The sequence below is a fragment of the Gigantopelta aegis genome, chromosome 2 (assembly GCF_016097555.1).
Source record: "Gigantopelta aegis isolate Gae_Host chromosome 2, Gae_host_genome, whole genome shotgun sequence".
Taxonomy (NCBI): domain Eukaryota; kingdom Metazoa; phylum Mollusca; class Gastropoda; order Neomphalida; family Peltospiridae; genus Gigantopelta; species Gigantopelta aegis.
In genome coordinates, this window is record NC_054700.1 from 8,177,223 (window position 1) to 8,202,806 (window position 25,584).

Sequence of the window (25,584 nt, forward strand, 5' to 3'; positions counted from 1 at the left end):
TTTTTACAGGTACCCCATACATGTTTCAAGCACAAGGCTACTTGATACAGTGGTACCAGATGAAATAAAATTGCATGCATTTTTTGCCCAGATGAATTTTTTTTTTTATATAACCAACGCACTCACATTTATCACCATTCACAGGACTTGTGGTGTTCACTTCTCTATCAAAAGTTTGATGCACCTCGAACTTTGATTCAGCCGGAAGTTATTTGGTTTAGTACTACCTACGATGGTTTTACGATTTTGTAGCGCTGACTTAGCTTCAAAAATCTCTAGCCAGTACATTATGGTAACTGCTGAGAGAACCCTCCATTAAAATCAGAGTTCCTTAACATTAACTGCCTTGCTCTGGCCTGCCCTGCCCTGCCCTGCTCTGCCCTGCCATGCCATGCCCTGCCATGCCATGCCATGCCATGCCCTGCCCTGCCCTGCCCTGCCCTGCCCTGCCCTGCCTTACATTAATCAGATATGAGCACAGACATCTTTAGATAGTAACAATGTTGAAGTTAAATGGTTTATGTAGAGATTTTGCCTTTCATTGTCCTGCCCTGCCCTGCCCTGCCCTGCCCTGCCCTGCCCTGCCCCTTCATGCCTTACATTAATCAGATATGAGCATAGGCATCTTTAGATAGTAACAATGTTGAAGTTAAATGGTTTATGTAGAGATTTTGCCTTTCATTGCCCTGCCCTGCCCTGCCCTGCCCTGCCCTGCCCTGCCCTGCCCTGCCCTGCCCTGCCCTGCTCTTCCATGCCTTACATGAATTAGATATGAGCACAGACATCTTTAGATAGTAACAATGTTGAAGTTACATCGTTTATGTAGAGATTTTGAGATGGTTACATGCATGTGACATCGTGTCCATAATTAAACCTGTAGCTGCTTAACAGAATACAGTATATGGTGGGCTGATTCCTAACATTGCCATTGCAGGTGTCCAAATGATGCTAGCGAGATGCTCTTAATAGCTAAGGACGTGAATTCCCGGATGGAAAATAAGGTATTGCTGAATATTGATTTTTACTAATGGTCAACCATTAACGTACATTCATTTGACTTCAGACATCAGGCACTGCTGACACTGAAACTTTGAAGGGTCTTAGAGGAGGAAGATGTTGACAGTAGGATATTTAGACAATTCTCAGTACCATTTATCTTGTACAAGTGAATTTATGTTGTCCTTCCCGAGCCTTTGACACGAGGGAAAGACAGCATCAATTCACTCGTGCAAGATCAACAGTATTGCTGAGTAGTGAGTTGGGTATTCTATTTATTACACATTTTCAATATTTATCATTTCATGGAAGATTTTCTAACGATACTGTTGTTGAAAATAGGTTTGCAAGATAAGAACAAGAGCAGCGTTGCGTCATAGCTGTGACTTACATATCACTGATGACGTAAGTTAGCTGTTGACATGACTTCCGCCATGGAAGGGGCGGGACGTAGATCAGTGGTACAGCACTCGCTGGATGCTTAGTTGGTCTAGGATCGATGGACGCATTGGGTTATTTCTCGTTCCAGCCAGTGGTCCACAACTGGTGTAACAAAGGCCGTGGTATGTACTATCCTGTCTGTGGGATGGTGCATATAATAGATCCCTTGCTGCTAATCGAAAAGAGTAGCCCATGAAGTGGCGACAGCCGATTTCCTTTCTCAATATCTGTGGTCCTTAACCGTATGTCTGATGCCATATAACCTTAAATAAAATGTGTTGAGTGCACCGTTAAATAAAACGTTTCATTCCTTCCACCATGGAAAGTATTCTTACACACAATTAACTGCGTATAGTGAAGCACTGTTTATGACGTAAAAATGTATCTAGGGGAAGAAATGCACTTTTTTTCTTTCCCAAGGGTAAGATCACTTTTCTTTCCCCACTTCTCTCTGCCCATATGGATAATAACAATGGATAATTAGTGTCTGTGATGTGCAAGTAGATGTAAACTGTGTTACCCAAGTATTTAATTAAAGGAACAGTCTTGAATTTGCTGCCATTAAATAAGATGTTTCTGACTACTAGTATTTAGACCTTTCTAATGACTAAAATTACACATTAATTAATTATTCTTGTTTAGAACAACCGTGTTTTTATATCTAGTGTGTTTCAGATCAACCTAATTTTAGTAGTAGCTTAAATTTCTTCCTTTTTTTTCTTTTCTTTTTTTATATACATAAAAAATTATTGGGAGAAAAAAAATCGAGACTGGTACAAACATTGAATTTACAAACATTAATATATTAGTCTAAACAAGAAAATGTGTTAAATATGTAATAGAAATCGTTAAAAAGGCAATGCTAACGGGGCTTCTAGATTATGATCATGGCTAGTGATATTCAGTTTTGGGCTAGTAAATAACTACTATTGCCATGCCCGATGGCTAGTGAAAATAAAGTTGTCAAATGTTGCATTTAAGTCCATTTTGTAAATATTAATATCCTGAATCCATCCCAATCCCCTAATCTTAGTGTTTTTAATCTCAATCTCCCTCTTTAGGTAACATAATTATCTGGTTATTACTATGTATTAGTAAACTTGTATTAAGTAAATTAGGGCTAGTAAATTTTTAATCGTGGCTAGTAAATTTTCAAAATCGCTGATCCCATGGCTAGTGGATTTTGTAAAAATGCTAGAAGTCCTGGCTAATAAAGAATATGATACAATAGCAGCAAACTCAATCTCTTTAAAGACCAGAATGGTTTGATGGTTATGTCATCAGTTTTAAGTCGTGTAGGTGCTCCGGTTCACATTACGTATGTGTGGCAATACCTTTTTAGAGCCGTAGTTTAATATGTGCTGAGGCGTCGTTATACAGGTATATATGTATTCCTTTCCTAATTTGAAGAATATTCAGCACTGATTACTAACTAGTGTGTTAATTATATTTGTTTTGTCAGACTGACAGCATTGACGAACTGCTGATCAAGCATTTATCGTACACCAGTCAGGGATGTCTTGCACCATTATGTGCTGCCATTGGTGGGTTCGTGGCTCAGGAAGGACTGAAGGCAATGACTGGCAAATTCTCACCCCTCAATCAGATGGTATGCTATGTGTGGATTTTGTGTATCGAGGTGTGAAATTTACACGGAGCAGGCAGCATATGTTGGTCAAAATGCACAATATGTTTTTAGTAATCATTTGCTCAAGCAGATTTTGCTTTCTGTTTTTTGTTTTGTTTTTTATAGTATTCCAGATATATCCTATTACAAATTTAAAAGATGTTAAAAAATTGTTAGATTTTGTTTGCATTATCTCAAGCCTTCCACATTGTTGTTTAAACTGTTACATTATGAGTTTCAGAAAGAGTCTAATGTTGAGACAAATTTATCAAACTGCTGCTCAATTTCTAATATTTTTTTTCAGATTAAAATTTGAGAAAGAAAGATGCCAATTCACAAAATGGTATTTTGAGCCTTGTGTATTATCCGATATGTAGCATTCCATTTATGGCTATATATCAGAGTTATATTAATAAATTTGTTGGTTTAGTTTATCTAAATGTCATTATTATGAATCCAATAAAATATATTTTGTATTGGACTCATAACAATGAGGTAAATTGAGTTTGCTAAAGAATTAATCTTCATAAGACTTCTATCGGGGAAATAATCTACAAAGGAGTTACAGAAAGTCATTACATTTGAATTATTTATACTAACAATACAGTAGCTAGAGAAAATTGGTTTGACTGGACATGAGGTACATTTGTTTAATAACATTATACATGTGTTATTTTGTGATGTTACAATTGTTGATGTTATAGTTGTGTTATTTCTAGCTCTACCTCGATGCCACAGAATTGCTTCCAACAATGGATGGAGCTGGCAATGAGCAGTTTCAACCAAAGTAAGTTGAACTTCCTAATTATATTAGAACTGGTATATCAAAGGACATGGTATGTGCTGTTCTGTCTGTGGACAAGTACATATAAAATTAAAAGATCCCTTGCTGCTAACAAAAAAATATACCAGGTTTACTCTAATGTTTGAAATGTTTGAAATTGAACAGCCGATGTTTAATTATTATTATCATGAAATATTTGACATCGAACAGCAAATCATAAATTGTCATCATCAATGTTCTCTTGAGGTGTCATTAAACACAACAAACATTACCTTTTTAAAATGATTTTTGTAATGTGCCATTACAGAGGAGACCGCTATGACAGTTTAAGGATGTGTATTGGTGAAGAAAAGCGGAGACGACTTGCTGATATCCACTTGTTTATGGTAGGCCTTCATCTCTTTGATACAATCATAGCATTAAGAAAACACTCCACAACAAACTAACCCTGCTAGACAGTTGCTTTATAGAAAAATACAAAATCAGTTAACTTATCTTCTGTAGCTTAACACTTGGATCTGTAGCTAAGACTTGGATCTGTAGGTAAGACTTGGATCCATATAATCCTGAAATTTGAAGAAATTACAATCTAAACCAATTAAATCTTTCATCAATTAGTTTGGTTGTTTTATCAAAAAAAAGTGTGATAGAAAATCAAGTATAATATATATCATTAGAAGCAATTTTTTTTGTAGAGTGGGAAAAAAACAGAAAAAAATCCACTAAAATCTATAATAATTGGGATTTAAAAAATATATATAATTTGGATGTATTATAACAAAGCGTGCATGATACTAAAATTATATCTATGCTATTAGCTTCTAGATATTACCCTTGTTTTGTTCTTAATCAGTAGAAAAGCTTTTTTAAGTGTTAGGAAAAATATTTTCTGAATTATTTTGGTCTGTATTAGCTTAATATAATATGGTAAATGGAGTCTGTAGCTTCTTTTCACATGTTGCTGTTTCAGGTAGGGTGTGGGGCTATTGGCTGTGAGATGCTCAAGAACTATGCACTTCTTGGTATTGGCTCAGGCAGTAAGGGCAAGGTGAGTGGTTTATCTCTACACTTTTAACACAGAACTGTCAACATTGAAAAGTCCTGATAAGAAAAAGTGAAACATGTGATGTAAATATAGACATGTGAAAATAAAATGAATCGAGAGATCTGCGTAACAGAGCTAGCGAAATTCATCAATTGCAAATTTTATTTTTATTTAGCGAAATAATTTTATGCAATAATTGACATTTTGTTAGAAAATAACTGGGTTTCTGCAATTTTTGAAATTTTATTGGATAATTTGGCAAAATGTTCTGCCCACCCAGAGCTAGCCGTGGTGATGTTTGCCTAAAAGTTTCTCAAATCCCACACTACTTCACATAGTGGCAGTGGCATCGGAAGCGGTACGGCCATGGCTGTTTTAAGTCAGAAACGTTTTTTTCTCTTCCTGTGGTGCTCATAGATTTCAGCATATACGTTGTTTTCATGGCCGTTCCAATTTATAATTGCTTCTCACAATGGTGTGAGGAGAATGGGTTCTCAGCCATTTGTGAACGCAGTTTTGAATACATAACAAGTGTTTGAGGCCATATATCATCAGTTAAAGCAGACATTGTTCTTCTTTGAACGCTTAGACATGGACCCCAAGTACATGGGCCAAATGCTGCTGTATGCTGCAGGTTTTCCTTAGGGTTGAATAGTTTCTCCTTCAGAGATTCATCTGAAGACCAGACTGCCTTCTTCTGATCCTGGTAGTAGAAGTAATAATAATACAGTGAAATCCCTAAAAACCGGATAGCCATGAAACCAAAGAAAACATTCGGTTTTGAGGGGTATCCGGTTTACAGAGGTTTCAGTATTGAGGTAAACCGTTTGTTGGTTGGTGTTCTCTACTGATATAGTAACTAATAAAACTGCCAGAAAAACAGGTACACTTTCAACCTTTCGAATTATTTTAAGTTTATCATCAAACGATAATTCCAGATGGTGCATTTCGCTAGCCGTTCCCACATGTCCAAAGTAAATACTAAAATGAAACACTGTTGACAAATTTTCCACCAAGTTATTTAAACATCAAAGCTGTTAATTAATCCCTTAATTGGTATTTGTCACCTGCTCAACAGTGACACTGGAGCATGCGCACATGTAATAAATCTGCAGATGCAATCACGTTATCGGCTGAGTGGGTATTCAAAGTATAAGTAATGCATTAATGATTGACATTGGTGTGACCGTCCCGTTTTCTGAGGTAATATTTGCATTAAAGGAACACAGTGGGACTGGATAATTTCATCCGGTGCAGTTTAGAGGGGTTTCTGGTTTAGAGGGGTACATTTTAGTGTTAAAAGGTAAGCAAATCATGGGACCGTGTAAAACGTCCGGTTTTGAGGGAATTCCGGTTTATTGAGGGTCTGGTTTTGAGGGGTTTCACTGTAGTAATAATAATAATAATAATAATAATCTTTATTTAAGAATGTCACACATTCAATTCAATTAGAGACTGGTTTCCCCATGGCCTTCTCTAAGCTATATTAAACATTTAATATGTATTCATAAACAAAATTCCTTCAAACCTCAATAACATATATAATACATACAATCATTGCAAACAAGGCATCAAACATACTTAACATACTATACTAACTCGGGTGTTCTCTCGTACAGCATTTTCTAAATTAAATAATACTTGTACCACAATGTTACATTTAGGTTATAAACGAACCTTGTGTCTCTTTGGCACACGACTGTAGGTATTTCTGTTTGAAAGAGGCTACAGATGGTGAATATTCTGAACAATGCTGCAAGAAATGATCAACAGTCATGGGGCCTGTGTTGCTTTATTGATAGGAGTAGCCTCTGCGGTTGTAGTTTTTCATCTATTATCTATGTCAGTGTTGCACCACGACTGGTATATCAAAGGCCGTGGTATGTGTTATCCTGTCTGTGGGATGGTGCATATAAAATGTCCCTTGCTGCTAATCAAAAAGAGTAGCCCATGACGTGGCGACAGCGGGTTTCCTCTCTCTATATCTGTGTGGTTCTTGACCATATGTCTGACGCCATATAACCGTAATTAAAATGTGTTGAGTGTGTCGTTAAATAAAACATTTCCTATGACAGTGTTGCAATGACCAACTAGTTTGAAATGTACTAATATTCATTTCCTTTGTTAATTTAAGAATGATGTACATAATGGTCATGACTTATTGCAGATCACCATCACAGACAATGATATCATTGAGAAGTCCAACCTCAACAGACAGTTTCTGTTTCGACCGCATCACATCAGAGTAAGTCCAGCTGTCATTGTATGTGAAACTGAGCCCATGCTTAGAAAACTTTTAGAGTCTAGACTCAAATCCTTAATGCTATCACATCAGATTAAGTCCAGCTGTCATTGTATGTGAAACTGGCACTGTGCTTATAAAACTCGAGAGTGTAGACTCAAATCCTTAATTTCATTACATGCATGCTGTTTATTTGGCATTACCATAACGTTATAGTCTCAAGACCTTATTAAAGAGTTTAAACATTAAAAGTTTTATAGCAACACGGGGCCCAGATCTGGTGCTTATAAAATGTTTAGAGTCCAGACTTGAAGTGTTGTAGTGGTTATATCTGTGGTGTATAATTTAAATGTTGCATGTAGCAGTTTTAACCACATCTTATTATTGTCACTATGAGATTTGATTTGATGGATTATGAGTTTACAACCTGTAAGGTTTTTTTTTAATAGTGTGGGTTGTGTGAGTGAAGCTTTCTAGGTTAAATGTGATATCTGAAATGGAAAACCAATACTGTTGCAGTTTATTAAAGCCACCCTCTACTTAACAATCATAACTTCAAAATAAAGTAGTCGTGCAATGTGCAATAACATTGCATTGGGAACAGAATATTTTGAGCCATCATAAGGCTTTAGTGATAAATGATGATTTTGGAATTTCAAAACTGGGAATCTCAGTCAGTAATATGATCCCTTGGTGATTGTGGGTCCATCTGTTATCTATATGTCTATATGTACGTCGGTTCTGTATGGTCTATCTCCTCTCCCCCTAATCTGCTCAGTATATATCTCACCTCTAATATCATGTCGCTGCTAATCTAGAATCGATCTACTATGCACTCTCATGTGATCGCTAGGCCTAGTCTGATCTAAATCTCCTAATCAAAAATCTCATAGACTCTCTCTCTCGCTGTATCTATCTCCTCTCTATATCTATATCTATCTAGCCTCTCTCTATTCTCTCTACTCTCGTGCTATCTCTCTCTCGGTCTCTAACTAAATCGGGCTAGCTAGCTATATATATCTCTCTACTCTCTAGCTCTCTACTCTCTCGCGGTAAAGTGCGTATGCACTCGAATCATCAATAATAGTATCTCTCTCTCACTCCAATCTATAAACTCTATACTGCCATATAGTGCCCTTCCCTCCCTCCCCCCTAATTCTTTATCATCTCTACCTCCCATATCTAACTCTCTGCAGCTCGTCTCAACTCTACATAAACCTACTCGCTTACTCTCATAAATTATCTTTCTGTCTTGTCCAATCTCCCTCTCCCTCCCTCCCTAATCTATGTGTCCGTCTCCCACCCTCTCTACGACCTTTGTCACTCAACGTTCCTCTAATTATCTATATCTCTCTCTCTAATCTCTCTCTCTCTCTCTCTCTCGCTTCTCTCTCTCCTCTAGTCCTCTCACTCTTTCATCCACTCTATAATTTCCTCTCACTCTCCCTAACTACTATATCACTTCTTCCCTCATCTATGCCTTGCCCTCCCTGCCTCCCTCCCTAATTCCTCTCAGCCATCACCCTAACCCTCCCTAACCCCTCCCTAACCCACTCTCTCTCTCTCTCTCTCTCTCTCTCTCTCTCTCGCTCTCTCTCTCTCTCGGTGGTGTGTGGGGTATCTCTACTCTCCCTTTTCGAGGGTAAGCCATTTTTAAGCTATGCACATGCCAACTTATTTTTTTTTCTGTTTTCAGAGACCAAAATCCACCATAGCTGCACAGTCAGTCAAAGAGATCAACTCTGGTAAGACATATTTTTTAAAACCAAATATTTTGTTAGTATTTCTCTTAAATACATGACAGACATAATACACTACATTTTGTAACCATAACTTTCCTTCTTCTTGTTGTTTTGGGGGTTTTTTGGTGGGTGTGTATAAGTTTTCCAATCATTGTATTTTAAAAATGACAGACATAGTATTTCATGCAAACATAGTTTTTTCGGTTAAGCAGCTTTAAATTGACGCAAATTGCCAGTCGGGTACGTGGTGATCTATTACAGGACTTCTCAAATTTTTATAAAATCCTCTAGCCGTGGGATCAGTAATTTAAAACATTTACTAGCCACGTTTAAAAATTCACTAGCCCTACTTTACTTTAATTTAATACAGTTTTACTAAGTAATAGTGATAATCAGATATGTCACCTACAGGGGGAGATATAGCTTAACACACTAACTTTGGGGTTGGGGGTGGGGGAGGATATTCATATTTACAAAATTGACTAAACTGCAACTTTTGACTTCCGTTTTCTTCACTAGCCGTTGGGCATGGCAATAGTAGTTATGTACTAGCCCAACATTGAATATCACTAGCCATGGGAGTGGGGCTACCATAATCTAGAAGCCCTGTCTATTACATTTAAAAATTAATTTTAAAACTTCAGGATTATCAGCATGTTATTTGCTATGCAAATATAATTTGTGGAACTAAACAATTGGTTGCCTAAGTGAAAATCACATAAATCAAGTTCAGGTTACCTAAAATTTTGAAATACACTAATGGTTAGGTTTTCGCAACGTAATGATCAAAAATGTTAACTAATTATTCCTACAATCTTGATGATGTAATGTATGTAAAATCTGCTAGGGTTTGGAATGTCTTCGTGCATATGTAAAGAAAACCAATATTTAACGGGTATTAAAGGTACAATTAGCAAAATTTGTGGGGTCTACCCTAATGATGATGATGATCATAGAGCTTGGTGCATGTTCAGACATTTTTTTTCTTTCGGTTTCCACGCTAATAATTATGCATAGCTTCTGTACTCTGACTTCAGTGGATGTGGTTTGAGTTTGGTGTTTTCCTTCTCCTAGAAGAGTTTCCTTACGAGGATTCTGAGCCTCTCCAGCCCAGTTTTGATTTAGGAGTTTGGTTCTCCTAGACAGTTGTCTTTCTTGACTAATCTAATGAATATGGCCTCTGGCAATCTTGGTGCTAAGATCATTTCGTAGAACAGGACCCAGGACAGTAGATGCATAGTACTTATATTTCATATCCTTCATTAAAGGGATACACCCTAGTTTCAACCCGTGAAAATTAACACTAAGTTTACTTGTAGTTAATCTACAAACCTGTAAGACATTTGGATAAAGTTACAATTGAGTGAAACATGAGTCTGTGACTTTGAAATGGTGAAATGCCCTCTAAAAATAGATTAAAACTCGACTCCATAATTGTTACTTCTCAGACGCATGTGCATTTTTAAAAATATGAGAAATGCATTTTGTGATATTAAAAACACCAGGATGACCAAAACCACTTTGAATGCACGGAAATTGATAATCTAAACAATAAAAGCTAAGTAGAGTATGATTTAAATTATCAAAAATGGTTATAATAGTAAAAAAAATATGTGTTTGTGTTTAAAAACTAGGATATGTCCCTTTAATTCCTATATATTTGAAGCAGTTGTATTATTGAAAGTTGATGCAGATTGATTATTACCGGTGATCAATAATATAATCTCTTCACCCTTATGCTTTCTGAGATTGTTTGTAACAAAGTCATTTACAGAGTTGAAATAAATAAATTCCAACCATCTCCCAGTGCTATTTGTGTGGAAAATTCTAGACAATTTTGTTGATTTACTTTTATTTTATTTTTTTTATTTTAACAGCTTTGAAAATTGAAGCTCATCAACAGAAAGGTAAAATATTTACATTTTTAAATTTCCTAAAAAGAAATTAGATACAGCTTTGAAGAGGCTAGATAGGGATTTTTAATTGTTATATCACATGCAGCATTTTATATTACAAGTACAAATTCTTTGGAGGTTGTTTTATTTTTATATTATCAGGGCCATACTATTATGTGGGGAGGGGGTAGTGATGGAATTATCCAACTAAAAATATAAAAAAAACAAAAAAAACAAAAAACAACCCCTTTTGGTTTAGTCATGCCCATTTTGTGTACCTTGAAAGACAAGCTGTTAGTACTTATTATTATACAGTGAAACCCTTCTAAACTGGACACCCTCATGACCAAATAAAATGTCTAGTTTTAAGAGGTATCTGGTTTAAAAAGGTTCTGCTTTTTACTGGTATTTAAAAAGGGACCATGAAAAATGTCTGATTTTGATGGCATTCTGGTTTACAGAGGGTCCAATTTTAAGAGGTTTCACTGCATTATATTGTGACCTGATTCTTTTTTAACTTCACCCACCTCCCTTGCTACTTACGTTAAGGTTAGGTGTGGCCCTGATAATATTCAGTATTTAAACAATATTGGGGAGAGACGTAGCCCTGTCATAAAGCCTTCGCTTCATGTGCAGTCGGTTTGGGATCGATCCCTGTCAGTGGGCACATTGGGCTATTTCTCGCTCCAGCCAGTTTACCATGACTGGTACATCAGTGGCCGTGGCATGTGCTATCCTGTCCATGGGATGGTGCATATAAAAGATCCCTTGCTGCTAATTGAAAAGAATAGCTCATGAAGTGGCGACAGCGGGTTTCCTCCCTCAATATCTATGTGGTCCTTAACCATATGTCCGACACCGTAAATTAAATGTATTGAGTGCATCGTTAAATAAAACATTTCCTTCCTTCCTTAAACAATATTTGATGTGTTTGTTATTTACACCAGTTGCCCCTCAGACTGAAGACTCGCACTACAATGACGCATTCTTTGAAAGTCAAGATATCATTGTGAATGCCCTCGACAATCTGGAGGCTCGCAGATACGTTGATAGGTATGTATAAAGTGGCGTTCTCGTTATGCAATTTGTCGTACCGATTTGTCAAGATATCATTGTGAACGCCCTGGACAATCTGGAGGCTCGTCGATACGTTGACAGGTATGTGTATGGTGGCGTTCTCGTTATGCAATTTGTCGTACCGATTTGTCAAGATATCATTGTGAACGCCCTCGAAAATCTGGAGGCTCGCAGATACGTTGACAGGTATGTGTATGGTGGCGTTCTCGTTATGCAATTTGTCATACCGACTTGTCAAGATATTGTGAACGCCCTCGACAATCTGGAGGCTCGTCGATATGTTGACAGGTATGTATAAAGTGGCGTTCTCGTTATGCAATTTGTCGTACCAGTTAGTCAAGATATCATTGTGAACGCCCTCGACATTCTGGAGGCTCGTCGATACGTTGACAGGTATGTGTATGGTGGCGTTCTCGTTATGCAATTTGTCATACCGACTTGTCAAGCTATCATTGTGAACGCTCTGGATAATCTGGAGGCTCGCAGATACATTGATAGGTATGTGTATAGCGATGTTCTCCTTACGTGATTTGTCACACCAACTTTTCGCTTGTGATTTGTTGTAGCGACTCGAATTTTATGGAATCTAGCTCAGTCAGTATAGTGCTCGCCCGAAGTCTCTGTGTCATATCATCGAATCACCTCATTTCAACTTATTGTCATACTTATAATCCAATTGAGGTTCAAGCACGCTGTCCTGAACACACACCTCAGCTATCTGGGCTTGTCCGTCCAGGACAGTGGGTTAGTTGTTGATTGTTAGTGGTTATGAATCACCTCAGTGAACCCATTCTCTGAATGGGTTTTTTCCCATCTCCAACCAGTGTTCAAGGACTGGTATATCAAAGCCCATGGTATGTGCTTTCTTGTCTGTGGTATGGTGCATATAAAAGATCCCTTGCTATTAATGGAAAATAGATATTAGTCATTTCATCAATTAGTCATTTCCATAAAGTAATAGTCAAAGGACGGGTGTAGCTCAAAGTTATTTACCTAACTAAACTGGGGTGTCGTTTGAATGTGTGAATGTGGAAAGATTGGTCATTGTTGATCTGTGGCATTTGGTTGTGTACTTGACAGATGCTCGTTGCTCCCCTGCGTGTTCATTAATAATAAATTAACTATGCAAGCAATAGGCTTTTTAACCAATACATACACTATAAGGGCTTGCCCTTTAAATTAGATACCTAGATTAGTCTAATTCCCCCCCCCCCCCCCCCCCCCCCCCCCCCCGCCATTGTGTTAAATGCTACTCAAAGACGGAGGGGGAGGGGTGGTCGTGAAGACCGTTGGAATCATTAGAGTAGGGACGTAAGACATTAAGTACAACCTTAACACCAAACTAGGACTACATACAGACTACACGCTCACCGCAACAGTACACAAGATGCATTGACTAATGATAACAATGCATCCGCCCCCCATTTAATGGCCCAGCACATGCTCTAATAAGGAACCGGACAAAAGAATACCGGTTCCGAGTACACAATTGCAATGCACCCGGGGGAGGCCAAACAAAAGAATATCAGCCTCCCCCACCCAATCCCCAAATACTTGCTGCTGGAAAACTGTACTTGGTGTCACTAAGGAGGAAGCGGAGGACCATGCCAACATCAACACGTCGACCACCCCGGAACAAAACGCCTTGCCTACCAGTCTCCTCTGGGTTGTCATGCCACGACCAGAAGAGGTCAGGTCCTTATAAGGACCCTACGGACAACCTAGGGAGACAACCAGAATCACGAAGGTCTATAATTAACGAGCTACTCTCGACCCACTAACGAGCTATTCTCGATTTAAAACCTATACTAGCTCGCACATTTACCTTTCGACTGACCGTTCAAAATTGCGCCAAATGTCCTCAACAAAAATGCGCACCTTTTCTCTTTGGCATTAACAGCTCCATTGAAATTCCATAGCACCACCACCACCCCTCCCGCCTGCTACCGATTCAATCGGGCTGCTGGTGCTCCCTTGCACCTGCCAGCGCAGGCGGTCCCTCCTTGCCCCCCCCCCCCCCCCCACCTTTCATGTCATGGACGGAGGAGCCGGCCAAGGCCAGCTCTTGTGCCCACGACAGGCGTGCGCTACAACAGCTTGTTCTGAATGTGCACGTAAAACCCTATGACCTGACCTGACCTAATGGAAAAATGTAACGGGTTTCCTCTCTATGACTGTGTGTCAAAATCACCAAATGTTTGACATCCAATAGACAATGATTAATAAATCAGTGTGCTCTAGTGGTGTCATTAAACAAAAGTCTTTATGTATTGAGTGTGTTGTTAAATAAAACATTTCCTTCCTAAGACTTTGTGTGTCAAAAATTACCACATGGTTAACATCCAATAGCCTGATGAGTAATAAATCAATGTGCTCTAGTGGTGTGGTGTACTTTACTTTATTTAATCATTCATTCATTCAATTGTCTGGTGTTATGTTTAGAAACTGACATATCAGGGGACTATACTTCAAAATCTTAGGTAACGTGAATATAGATCTAGTAACCGATGAGTTAGACCTACCTAATTGTAAAACGCTTGAACTACGGTTCTATGCTACATTGGTGATTCAAATGTATTAAAAAAAATAAACAGATTTTCAATTTGACTTCTAATAGGATATTTTTAATCTTAGAAATTAATTGGTCAACACGGCGGTTCATGTGTTTTTAAAGTTGCATAACCAACATGCGAACAGAACAACGGTTCTCGTGAAATATTGTGTCTGACATATACAAACATATTAATGCACATTATTGAGACGTAGCATCTGCCAGCAATGATATTATTCAACAGCTATTGATTTCTGATGAAAACTAATTTTTTTTTAAATATGCTGACAAAACAGAATTGAGCGCAGACACGACAAAAAGTATCAAGATACAGCCAGTGTACCATGACTGGTATATCAAAGGCCATGGTATGTACTATCGTGTCTGTGGGATTGTGCGTATAAAAGATCCCTTGCTGCTAATTGAAAAGAGTAGCCCATGAAGTGGCTACAGCGGGTTTCCTCTCTGAATATCTGTGTGGTCCATAACCATATGTCTGATGCCATATAACTGTAAATAAAATGTATTGAGTGCGTCGTTAAATAAAACATTTCTTTCTTTCTTTCCATCAAGACACATTAAAAGGAGATGGCCATTCCCACAGGGAACTCCAGTTTGTTGGAAGCACTGAATGGTTTAATTGAATTCTTTCTTTGTTTTCTTCTTCTTTTTTTAAAGTACAGCTGCAGATACATTTTTCATTGAGTTGATGTAGTATTTGGCACGGTGCGTAGCCATTCTGTCTGACCGTGGTCATATTTTATTTACGTTTTGTGTCATTTTTTGGCAGAGTTAAGGCCCCCTGGGTGTCGTCTTTTCTGTTTTGTGTATAGGTATCATTGAACAATGGTAATGTCTTCACTTTTCGTATTGATCATTTTTATGGATAGTCGAGTGTTTTTTATTCCATTAGTTGGAGATATTAGGTTATGTGAGGTGTACACTGCTGTATGAAGCTGGGTTTTTCAGTCAAATGTGTCACTTGTGTCTCTTTGGGTCGATGTCATGATGAGTGTTTATTTCATTAGTTGGTAAGGGCTAGTCAGTATGAGATAGATATGTTCCAATTAATTGAATTTGGTTGAGAATTTCTTTTTTGAACCATTTCACCAATTAATCAACGGCCCATAGGAATGATATTGTGTGTGTGTGTGGAGGGGGAAGTGTATATAAAGGATCTGTTTGTGCATTAAGAAAAATGTAGCAGGTTTCCTCTGATGACTGTGTGTCAGAATTGTCAAATGTTTGACATCCAGTAGCCGATGATTAATTAATCAATGTGCTCTAGTGGTGTCATTAAACAAAACAAACAAACAAATGTAACCATAATTAAAATGTGTTGAGTGTGTCGTTAAATAAAGCCTTCTTCCTTCCTAACATTAGTGAATATTGCTGCATGGATCAGTGTTTTTTTGTTGTTGTTTTTCAGTCGATGTGTCACAACGCAGAGGGCTCTTCTAGAGTCTGGTACCATGGGAACCAAAGGTCACGTACAAGTCATCGTGCCACACATCACCGAGTCCTACAACAGCCAGGTATGTGACTATCCATCAAGTCAAGTCAGGTCAGGTCAGGTCAGGTCAGGTCATAGGGTTTAATGTGCACATTCAGAACAAGCTGTTGTAGTGCATGCCTGTCAGGGCACAGGTGTCAGCCTAAGCCAGCTCCTGTGTCCAGGACAGGAAAAGGGTTTGGCATGGGTGGGAGGATAGACTGCCTGTGCTTGCAGGTTCAAAAGAGCTCCAGTAGCCCAACCGGGGTGAGTAGTGGTCGAGGGGACCATCAGAGAACACAGAACGTTCTTTTATTACTGAAGGGGTGGAAGTTAGGCCAGTTGGTAATGTGGTCGCCTGAGATGCTTGGGTCCTAGAGTTGAATCTCATCAATGGACCTACCTGTATTGGGTTTTTTCCTATCCCATCCAGGTTTTCTGCCACAAAATAATTTGAGTGTACAATAATAATGTTTTAAGAGTGGTAAAAAAAAAAAAAAGGAAGTTTACTCTTTCATTGTTTTTTCTCCATTTTTCAAGAATGTGTTTTCCCCTCCATGTATACATTTTTTCTCTTATGGTTCTTTCTATAAATTATAAAAATGTTTACTTCCCAGATTTTACGTAATCAGTGTTTCTGCCACATTTCTCAGAATCCTATTTTGATGTAACAGGGGTATGGGGTGTGGCGCCAAGTGGTCTGTTTGTACATGTATTTGTTCCTCACTTCATTTCACTTATTTGCTGCTGTTTATTACAGAGAGACCCTGCTGACGAAGAATTCCCTTATTTCACTTATTTGCTGCTGTTTATTACAGAGAGACCCTGCTGACGAAGAATTCCCTTACTGTACCTGTACCATAGAACACTGTGTTTATTACAGAGAGACCCTGCTGACGAAGAATTCCCTTACTGTACACTGAAGTCATTTCCTGCCACTATAGAACACTGTATTCAGTGGGGTGTGCTTACTGTACACTGAAGTCATTTCCTGCCACTATAGAACACTGTATTCAGTGGGCGAGAGACAAGGTCAGTTCTACAGGTTATTATAGGGGTGTGCTTACACTGAAGTCATTTCCTGCCACTATGAAACACTGTATTCAGTGGGCTAGAGACAAGATCAGTTCCTCTGGTTATTATAGGGGTGTGCTTACACTGAAGTCATTTCCTGCCACTATAGAGCACTGTATTCAGTGGGCGAGAGACAAGGTCAGTCTACTGGTTATTATAGGGGTGTGCTTACACTGAAGTCATTTCCTGCCACTATAGAGCACTGTATTCAGTGGGCGAGAGACAAGGTCAGTTCTACAGGTTATTATAGGGGTGTGTTCTTACACTGAAGTCATTTCCTGCCACTATAGAACACTGTATTCAGTGGGCGAGAGACAAGGTATAATTAAGGGGTGTGCTTACACTGTATTCACTATAAAACACTGTGTGGCGAGAGACAAGGTCAGTTCCACTGGTTATTATAGGGGTGTGCTTACACTGAAGTCATTTCCTGCCACTATAGAACACTGTATTCAGTGGGCGAGAGACAAGGTCAGTTCCACTGGTTATTATAGGGGTGTGCTTACACTGAAGTCATTTCCTGCCACTATAGAGCACTGTATTCAGTGGGCGAGAGACAAGGTCAGTTCTACAGGTTATTATAGGGGTGTGCTTACACTGAAGTCATTTCCTGCCACTATAAAACACTGTATTCAGTGGGCGAGAGACAAGGTCAGTTCCACTGGTTATTATAGGGGTGTGCTTACACTGAAGTCATTTCCTGCCACTATAGAGCACTGTATTCAGTGGGCGAGAGACAAGGTCAGTTCTACAGGTTATTATAGGGGTGTGCTTACACTGAAGTCATTTCCTGCCACTATAGAACACTGTATTCAGTGGGCGAGAGACAAGGTCAGTCTACTGGTTATTATAGGGGTGTGCTTACACTGAAGTCATTTCCTGCCACTATAGAACACTGTATTCAGTGGGCGAGAGACAAGGTCAGTTCTACAGGTTATTATAGGGGTGTGCTTACACTGAAGTCATTTCCTGCCACTACAGAGCACTGTATTCAGTGGGCGAGAGACAAGGTCAGTTCCACTGGTTATTATAGGGGTGTGCTTACACTGAAGTCATTTCCTGCCACTACATAGCACTGTATTCAGTGGGCGAGAGACAAGGTCAGTTCCACTGGTTATTATAGGGGTGTGCTTACACTGAAGTCATTTCCTGCCACTATAGAGCACTGTATTCAGTGGGCGAGAGACAAGGTCAGTTCTACAGGTTATTATAGGGGTGTGCTTACACTGAAGTCATTTCCTGCCACTATAGAGCACTGTATTCAGTGGGCGAGAGACAAGGTCAGTTCTACAGGTTATTATAGGGGTGTGCTTACACTGAAGTCATTTCCTGCCACTATAGAGCACTGTATTCAGTGTGCAAGAGACAAGGTCAGTCTACTGGTTATTATAGGGGTGTGCTTACACTGAAGTCATTTCCTGCCACTATAGAACACTGTATTCAGTGGGCAAGAGACAAGGTCAGTTCCACTGGTTATTATAGGGGTGTGCTTACACTGAAGTCATTTCCTGCCACTATAGAGCACTGTATTCAGTGGGCAAGAGACAAGGTCAGTTCCACTGGTTATTGTAGGGGTGTGCTTACACTGAAATCAATTCTTGCTACTGAACAGAGAAGAACAGTAACTGGAAAGGGTTAAGGAGAAAACATTTTTGTTTGTCAGTATCATCAAGAGAATAACTTTTTTTTTATAACAGCCCAAAGTAAAAAAAAATTTTTTTTAAATACCATTAGGATGAATAATATAAATCTCTCTCTTTTTATTGTTTCTTTTTTTTAATTGTGGGGCCTAAATATAAAACATTCTGCATTAAAAAAAAATGTATTGAGAAATTAATAAAAATAAAAAGTGTTTTTCTTTACATTTTTTCAGTATATTTTTGTTTCGTTTGTTTTTCAGTTTGAGCAGATGTTTGTACAAAAGCCGAATCTTTACAACAAATTTTGGTCGACAAACTCCAATATCCAAGCTGTGATAGAGGTACGGTGACTGATGTTTGGGTGGTGATGAAAACTAATACTGGTTGTTTTGAAGCATGCACACCATTATTTTTAACAGCAGACCTCGCCATTTAAAGGGGTGGGACGTAGCCCAGTGGTAATGCAATCGCTTGATGCGTGGTCAGTTTAGGATCAATCCCCATCGGTGGCCTCATTGGGCTATTTCTTGTTCAAGCCAATGCTCCACAACTGGTGTAATAAAGGCCATGGTATGTACTATCCTGTCTGGGATGGTGCATATAAAAGATCCCTTGATGCTAATCGAAAAAGAGTAGCCCATGAAGTGGTCGACAGCAGGTTTCCTCTCTCAATATCTGTGTAGTCCTTAACCATATGTCCGATGCCATATAACTGTAAATAAAATGTGTTGAGTGTGTCGTTAAATAAAACATTTCCTTCCTTCTGACTCGTTTAAGGGGAGCCATCCCTCTCATGCCCCATCAGTTCCCTGAGACTAGTTCAAGAAGAGTAATTTTTATCTCCCTTTAGCATGTGAATTTATAATGGTATCAATGTGGTAATATCTTCAGTGGCTCCCCATAATCTAAGTTAGGGCAGAAATTAATCAATTCCCTTGATTTCTGTAACAGTGGTTAAACAGACATGAAAATATACTGAGTGAGAAAAGAACTGTGAGTGAATACAAATGATGTGTACCCATCTTCTTTGTGTTGCCTATCATACATCACATCTAATTAATAAAGAAATTCATTATTTTTAAATGACTGTTTGCTTGGACCAAAAAAATTGCAATCTTTCAATGCTCTGTTTATTTGACATTACCATTTAAAATTTTAAAATTTATTATTATTTTGCACCTTGAATTTTATTTGTTGTGATATTAGAAAGTTTGTTTTGTTTAACAACACCACTAGAGCACATTGATTATTAATCATCGGCTATTGGATGTCATACATATAGTCTTAAAGGAAAACTGCTGCATTTTTCCATTAGTATCAAGGAATCTTTTATATGCATCTTGTGGGATGGTGTATATAAAAGATCCCTTGCTACTAATGGAAAAATTTAGAGTTTCCTCTCTTAAGACTATATGTCAAAATTACCACATGTTTGATAGCCAATGATAAATAAATCAATGTGCTCTAGTGGTGTTGTTAAACAAAACAGGCTTCTTTTTTTTCATAAATTGTAGAAACAAATCTAGTCTAGCAAGAGATTGCAAGCACTTGGGTGTTTTAACCTGCCACAGGTGGGAAAAAAAAATACTACCCACCCCAGCCCATCAAAAGATCTAATCCTGTATGTCTAATACAGTGAAACCTCTCAAAACCGGACCCTCTGTTAACCGGACTTCCCTCAAAACTGGATTTTTTCACGGTCCTTTTTTTTAAAGATCAGTAAAGAACTTAACCTCACTAAACCGGATACCTCTTAAAAACCTGACATTTTACTTGGTCCCGAGGGTGTCCAGTTTACAGGGGTTTCACTGTATGTTCATACATGTTGATATATGTTGTGACGTTTCTGTATTTTCTCGTTGCAGACTTTGATCAAAGGAGGTCACCTGGAGAGTGCTGTGAAGGTGTGTAAACTAGCCGAGACTCGACCGGTTGACTGGGTCGGGTGTGTCACACAGGCACGAATCAAGTTTGAGAAATACTTCAACCACAAGGTACGTGTGCAGGACATTGTAAAAATTGTTTTACACAGATTCCCTATTATATTTAGCTTATCCCTGTCTAGGGTGGATAGGGCAGGTACAGGTGGATCAGGGTAGGTGTAAGGGGAACAGGGCTTGTGCAAGCGGAACAGGGCAGGTACAGGGGGATCAAGGCAGGTGATGGGGGAACAACAGGGCTTGTGCAGGTAGAACAGGACAGGTCCAGGGGGATTAGGGCAGGTGGTCTACATAACCCAGGAATTATTTCAACATTTGAAACTTGGTTTATAGTTGCAGCTATGGATGTTCATCACAGCGCATGTGAAAAGAATTAAAAATTAATTTATTAAACCTTTTTAACTAAAATACTTTGGCATTTTGCTTAAAATTAAAGTTTTGCATGTAGATCCGTTTGTCACAGACTAAGTCCGAGATCAATGAAATTTGGTTTATAGTTGCAAGTTGCACCCATTGGTGTTCATTACTATGGTCTGAAAAAGTCCATGGGTACTTGTGGGAGTAATGGCACAGAATAAGATTCTTGCCTTTTGAAGATGATCGGTTCCATGGCATTTCGCCGACCAAGATACTTATTTATCATCCTTCAAACTAAACATACCTGTATCTTTATTTATCATCCATTAAAGGCTTTTGTAGGAGATATCGCAGGCATTATAATTTGCGATATCTCCTGCGATATATTTTGTTACATCACTATATGTTTCAGCACTAAACTTATCATTAGTGACATCACGCCACTGTTGTTCTGCTAGTTTACGAGTATACCACTGCCAAATATAGTGACATTCAACCCACATTACTGACATTGTTTACAATTGTCGCAAATGAAAGAACGGTAATGGATGATAAAAAGAATACCCCCCTCGTGTCTTGTGATACCATAATTTATCAGCACTCGTTGATAAAAGTATAGAAATCCTCGGCATGCCTCGGATTTCATACTTTTATCAACTCGTGCTGATAAATTATGATATCACAAGACACGAGGGGAGTATCCTCTACATGTATGTATTACACTCCTGTAGTTTGATTTTATTTTTCTATTTTAGGCAAAGCAGTTGTTACATTGTTTCCCATTAGATACAACTATTGAAGATGGAAGTAAGTCATGGCATCATTATTTGTAGTGAAAAGATAGATTTGGACAACGAAATGTGATGGAATCCTTTCGATTCCACCACGAACTTTTATTACAATTTCTATGTGATACTGACTTTTATTCTACATTTTAATTTTATCTATCTGTGATATTTGTATTTTTTGCACAGTTATTTACAGTGTTTTAATTTAACGGTTGAATTTTTATATTGATGTGGTTCATCGTTTAATGTTTACATTTACCATAGTTTGACACCTAATAGCTGATGTATTTTTCATTCTGGGGTGTCATTAAACATCTATTCTATCTATCTATTGTTATTTGTAGATTAGAATTAAAAGGAAAAATTATAGAGAAGTCATGATGATTATACATTTGTCTACTACACGGAGATAACTATCGTATTTTTATTTTTTTTGCTTGTTATAATCTGATATCCCACATCATTAGTCAGTTGTTTTTATCCAGCAATCCAACAACAGTGGTAAAATCATACATGTATTTATTTCTAAATTTTGAAGAAAAAAAAAGATTTTTTTTTTACAAGCTGTTGAAGCAAGCATTGAAAGCAAGAGATTACAGGGAACATTTTATGCAGGATCTTGTTGCAATTTACTACATAAGTTTCACAGATCACTTAGTATTTGCTATTCAATTATAAAATAACTAAACTTTAATATATAACTTAATCTTGTTAATTTGAGGTGTCAAATATAATTTAACACATGCGACAAACACAAATAATGCAATTTTTAAGCCATAATTATTATTTATTTAATGAGATATCTTAAAGAACTCTATAGGTGGCTGAAATTTTGACGTTTCAACATGGCAAACATCATCCACAGGGCGATATTTCCACCACATTATGTGGGGTTTTTTTTATATATTCCACAAAGCTGCATCTGATTAATTGCAGCCAGTGCACCACGACTGGTATATCAAAGGCCGTGGTATGTGCCATCCTGTCTGGAAAAATGTAGCAGGTTTCCTCTAAGACTATATGTCGAAATTACCAAATATTTGACATCCAATAGCCAATGATTAATAAATCAGTATGCTCTAGTGGTGCCATTAAACAAAACAAACTTTTTTTCTTATTTTTTTCTGATTAATTGTTATAATATTTTTCTCTGATAGCACATCAAAGGGCTCACCCTGCCCATAGCCAAATTAGCCAACTGCTAATCTTTAAACAAAATGGCTACAACATTTAGTATTTGGCTAATAAATATTTGTTTAATACTCTACATATCTGAAAATTGACTAAAACAAGAGTGATTCCAGTGTGAGCCCTGACATCTGTCTGTACACTACTTCTGCCAACTTCACATCCCACTCCTTGTCTCTGTGGCTGTACTGTATGCTTGTCTCTGGTGGCCATGTGTGTCATTCCACATCAGCTATTTCCATTTGAGAGATTGTTTAAGGGCGAGATGTAGCTCAGTGGTAAAGCACATGCTTGATGCACTGTTGGTCTATGATCAATTCCTATTGGTTGGCCCGTGGAGCTATTTCTCGTTCCAGCCAGTGCATCAGGATTGGTATATCAAAGGCTGTGGTATGTGCTATCCTGTCTGGAATGTTGCATTTAAAAAATCCCTTTCTATTAATGACTAAATATAGTTGGTTTCCACTAAGACTGAGAAAAAAATTACCAAATGTTTAACATCCACTAGCCAATGATAAATAAATCAATGTGCTCTAGTGGTGTCATTAAACAAAAACAAACTTTAGATTGTCTTTGGTGGCCATCTGTGTCATTCCACATCAGCTATGTTTAGCCTGACCACTTGAGAGATTGTTGTTATAAATGCCAGCTTTTCAGGATCACAATTTAAAGAGTTTATATCTGTTTCCTTCAGGTCCGTTTTGGCAGTCTCCGAAGCGAGCTCCAACACCGCTAGAGTTTAAGGCTGACGACTCTCTGTAAGTTGAAGTGTGGTATCCTTGACGATACAGGAATTTTTCTATAGCAGTAATGGCGACGTCATGAACTGTTGCATTTAGCTCCAAAATTTCTGTTTTTGTCTTTAGCTCCAATTCTCACAAACTATTGGTACTAAACCATTGAAACTGCATGTTTAAACAAAAATAAAATAAATTTATTAATTAAAATTTTTAATGTATTCTACCCCTCCAATTAAGAAAATGTCCACGGTGAAAAATCATGCCCTTGAAAAAAACCCTGAACATAGTCCAAGGCAAAAAAGTGTAATGAAGAATTAACAACTCCACGGCAATCTCCACGGCATTGCCGATTGCTGTGGGCAATTGCAGGGGTTGTGCTTTGAGATGTATAATGGAATATGTTTATGGTAGGCAAGACATTTAATTCAACAGAATTTTTATTTAACATTTGCATCACTATAAACCTTTTCAAGCAGAAAGAAAACCTTATTTTTATCTTGTAAATCTGCAGGCTTGGAGCCAAAATTATGCAAGGTGATCGTGGCACTTCTTTAAGATTAACTAATTCTAAAACGGAGACAAATTAAGTCATGTATAACTCACTAAACATCTGTGTTTAACGTAATTATTAAATACACCTAGCTGTTTGAGAAAGTTGCACATGACTAAGGGATAGATGTTTTTTGTAAATTTTGGCTGTTAGTTTTTATTTTTCTAATTTTTTTCTGCAGACACATGTCGTTTATAAGAAGTTCAGCTCGACTTTACGCAGATATAAGTGGGGTGTCATGGAAACCGGAGGTACGTATTTAAATATTGTGCCATGAGAAGATGTATATAGAGTATATAGAAAATCTCTTTCTGCTAATGGAAAAATGTAGCCGGTTTCCTCTGATGACTGTCAGTCTTACCAATTGTTTGATATCCAATAGTTGATGCTTAATTAATCAATGTGCTTAAACTATAGCTTTAATACTAAAGAATTACATTGCCTATTGTTATATTCTTTACCCATTGTTAGTAATTAATTAATTAATTAATTAAAAAATTAAGTCAGTAATTAATAAAGTGAAATTGTTTTCATCTGATTCACAATATTGGTTCCCCATCAACACATTGTTATTTTCCATTTTAATCAGTGTTCTGTGACTGGTGTGTGCTGTCCTGAGGTATACTCAAAATTTCCATAAGTGAGCATTTTCGCTTCAACAAAAACCTTCCAAAATTGCAATTGATGACAAATTCTTAAGCCTGTGTCTGTGGAAAAGTGAATATAAACTATCCTTAGTTGCCTTCGCGATAGCAGCAGATTTTATCTCTTTCCCTAGACAATATTTCACCTAGTAGGAGTAGCCACTAAACAGTGTACTGGGCTGTTCAAATTATTCCATGTGTTGAGTGCATCATTAAATAAAACGTGCCTTTCTTTTTTCTCTTTCTTTCTTTTTTGTCGGGTGGAACATAGCCTAGTGGTAAAGCACTCACCTTATGCGCGGTCAGTATGGGATCGCTCCCCGTTGGTGAGCCCAATGTGCTCTAATGGTGGTGTTCAAGAAAACAACCTCTTTTTTTTCTTTCAAACTATGTCTTTCCTTTTTTTTTTTTCTTTTTTTTTTGGACTGTTTGTAAAGAAAAAAATCTGTATGGTTTAATGAAGTTACATTGAAGTGCAGTGTCCAATTTATGGATTATTATTTACCATCTTTTAGTAATTAATGTATCTTTGTTATTTCAGTATTTGCTGCCAGAAAACCTTAAACCTATTTTAGACACCATTTCAGTGCCAGCATTTCGACCATCAAACAAGGTACTTGTACATAAATATATAGTCCGTCCTATCCTTCAAAAATGTTTTTTGTTAATAATTTCAGTTTGGTTTCACATAAGAATAAAAGTAAAAAATGTTTTGGAAATAACCAAAAAAAATAACAATTTTTGTGTGCAATTTAGAAAACAGTTGGCTCA

At 37.7% G+C, this 25,584-nt stretch overlaps 1 protein-coding gene across 3 annotated transcripts in view; it reads left to right on the forward strand.

Annotated features, from left to right (window-relative positions):
• The window catches only part of LOC121380779 (ubiquitin-like modifier-activating enzyme 6), a 60,391-nt gene that overhangs the window by 28,173 nt on the left and 6,634 nt on the right, over positions 1–25,584 (forward strand). For 2 of the 3 annotated variants that reach the window (XM_041509765.1, XM_041509751.1), the window contains exons 13-30: positions 935–1,001; positions 2,900–3,046; positions 3,784–3,851; positions 4,156–4,234; positions 4,819–4,896; positions 7,061–7,138; positions 8,832–8,880; positions 10,755–10,784; positions 11,720–11,825; positions 15,830–15,935; positions 16,653–16,677; positions 16,860–16,924; positions 18,867–18,947; positions 20,472–20,600; positions 21,659–21,710; positions 23,574–23,637; positions 24,351–24,420; positions 25,355–25,426. In XM_041509765.1, the coding sequence (XP_041365699.1) occupies positions 935–1,001; positions 2,900–3,046; positions 3,784–3,851; positions 4,156–4,234; positions 4,819–4,896; positions 7,061–7,138; positions 8,832–8,880; positions 10,755–10,784; positions 11,720–11,825; positions 15,830–15,935; positions 16,653–16,677; positions 16,860–16,924; positions 18,867–18,947; positions 20,472–20,600; positions 21,659–21,710; positions 23,574–23,637; positions 24,351–24,420; positions 25,355–25,426 (1,366 nt within the window). Of the gene's footprint in view, positions 1–934; positions 1,002–2,899; positions 3,047–3,783; positions 3,852–4,155; positions 4,235–4,818; positions 4,897–7,060; positions 7,139–8,831; positions 8,881–10,754; positions 10,785–11,719; positions 11,826–15,829; positions 15,936–16,652; positions 16,678–16,710; positions 16,743–16,859; positions 16,925–17,046; positions 17,105–18,866; positions 18,948–20,471; positions 20,601–21,658; positions 21,711–23,573; positions 23,638–24,350; positions 24,421–25,354; positions 25,427–25,584 lie in introns of all 3 variants that reach the window. The other variant, XM_041509756.1, reaches the window with a different exon arrangement.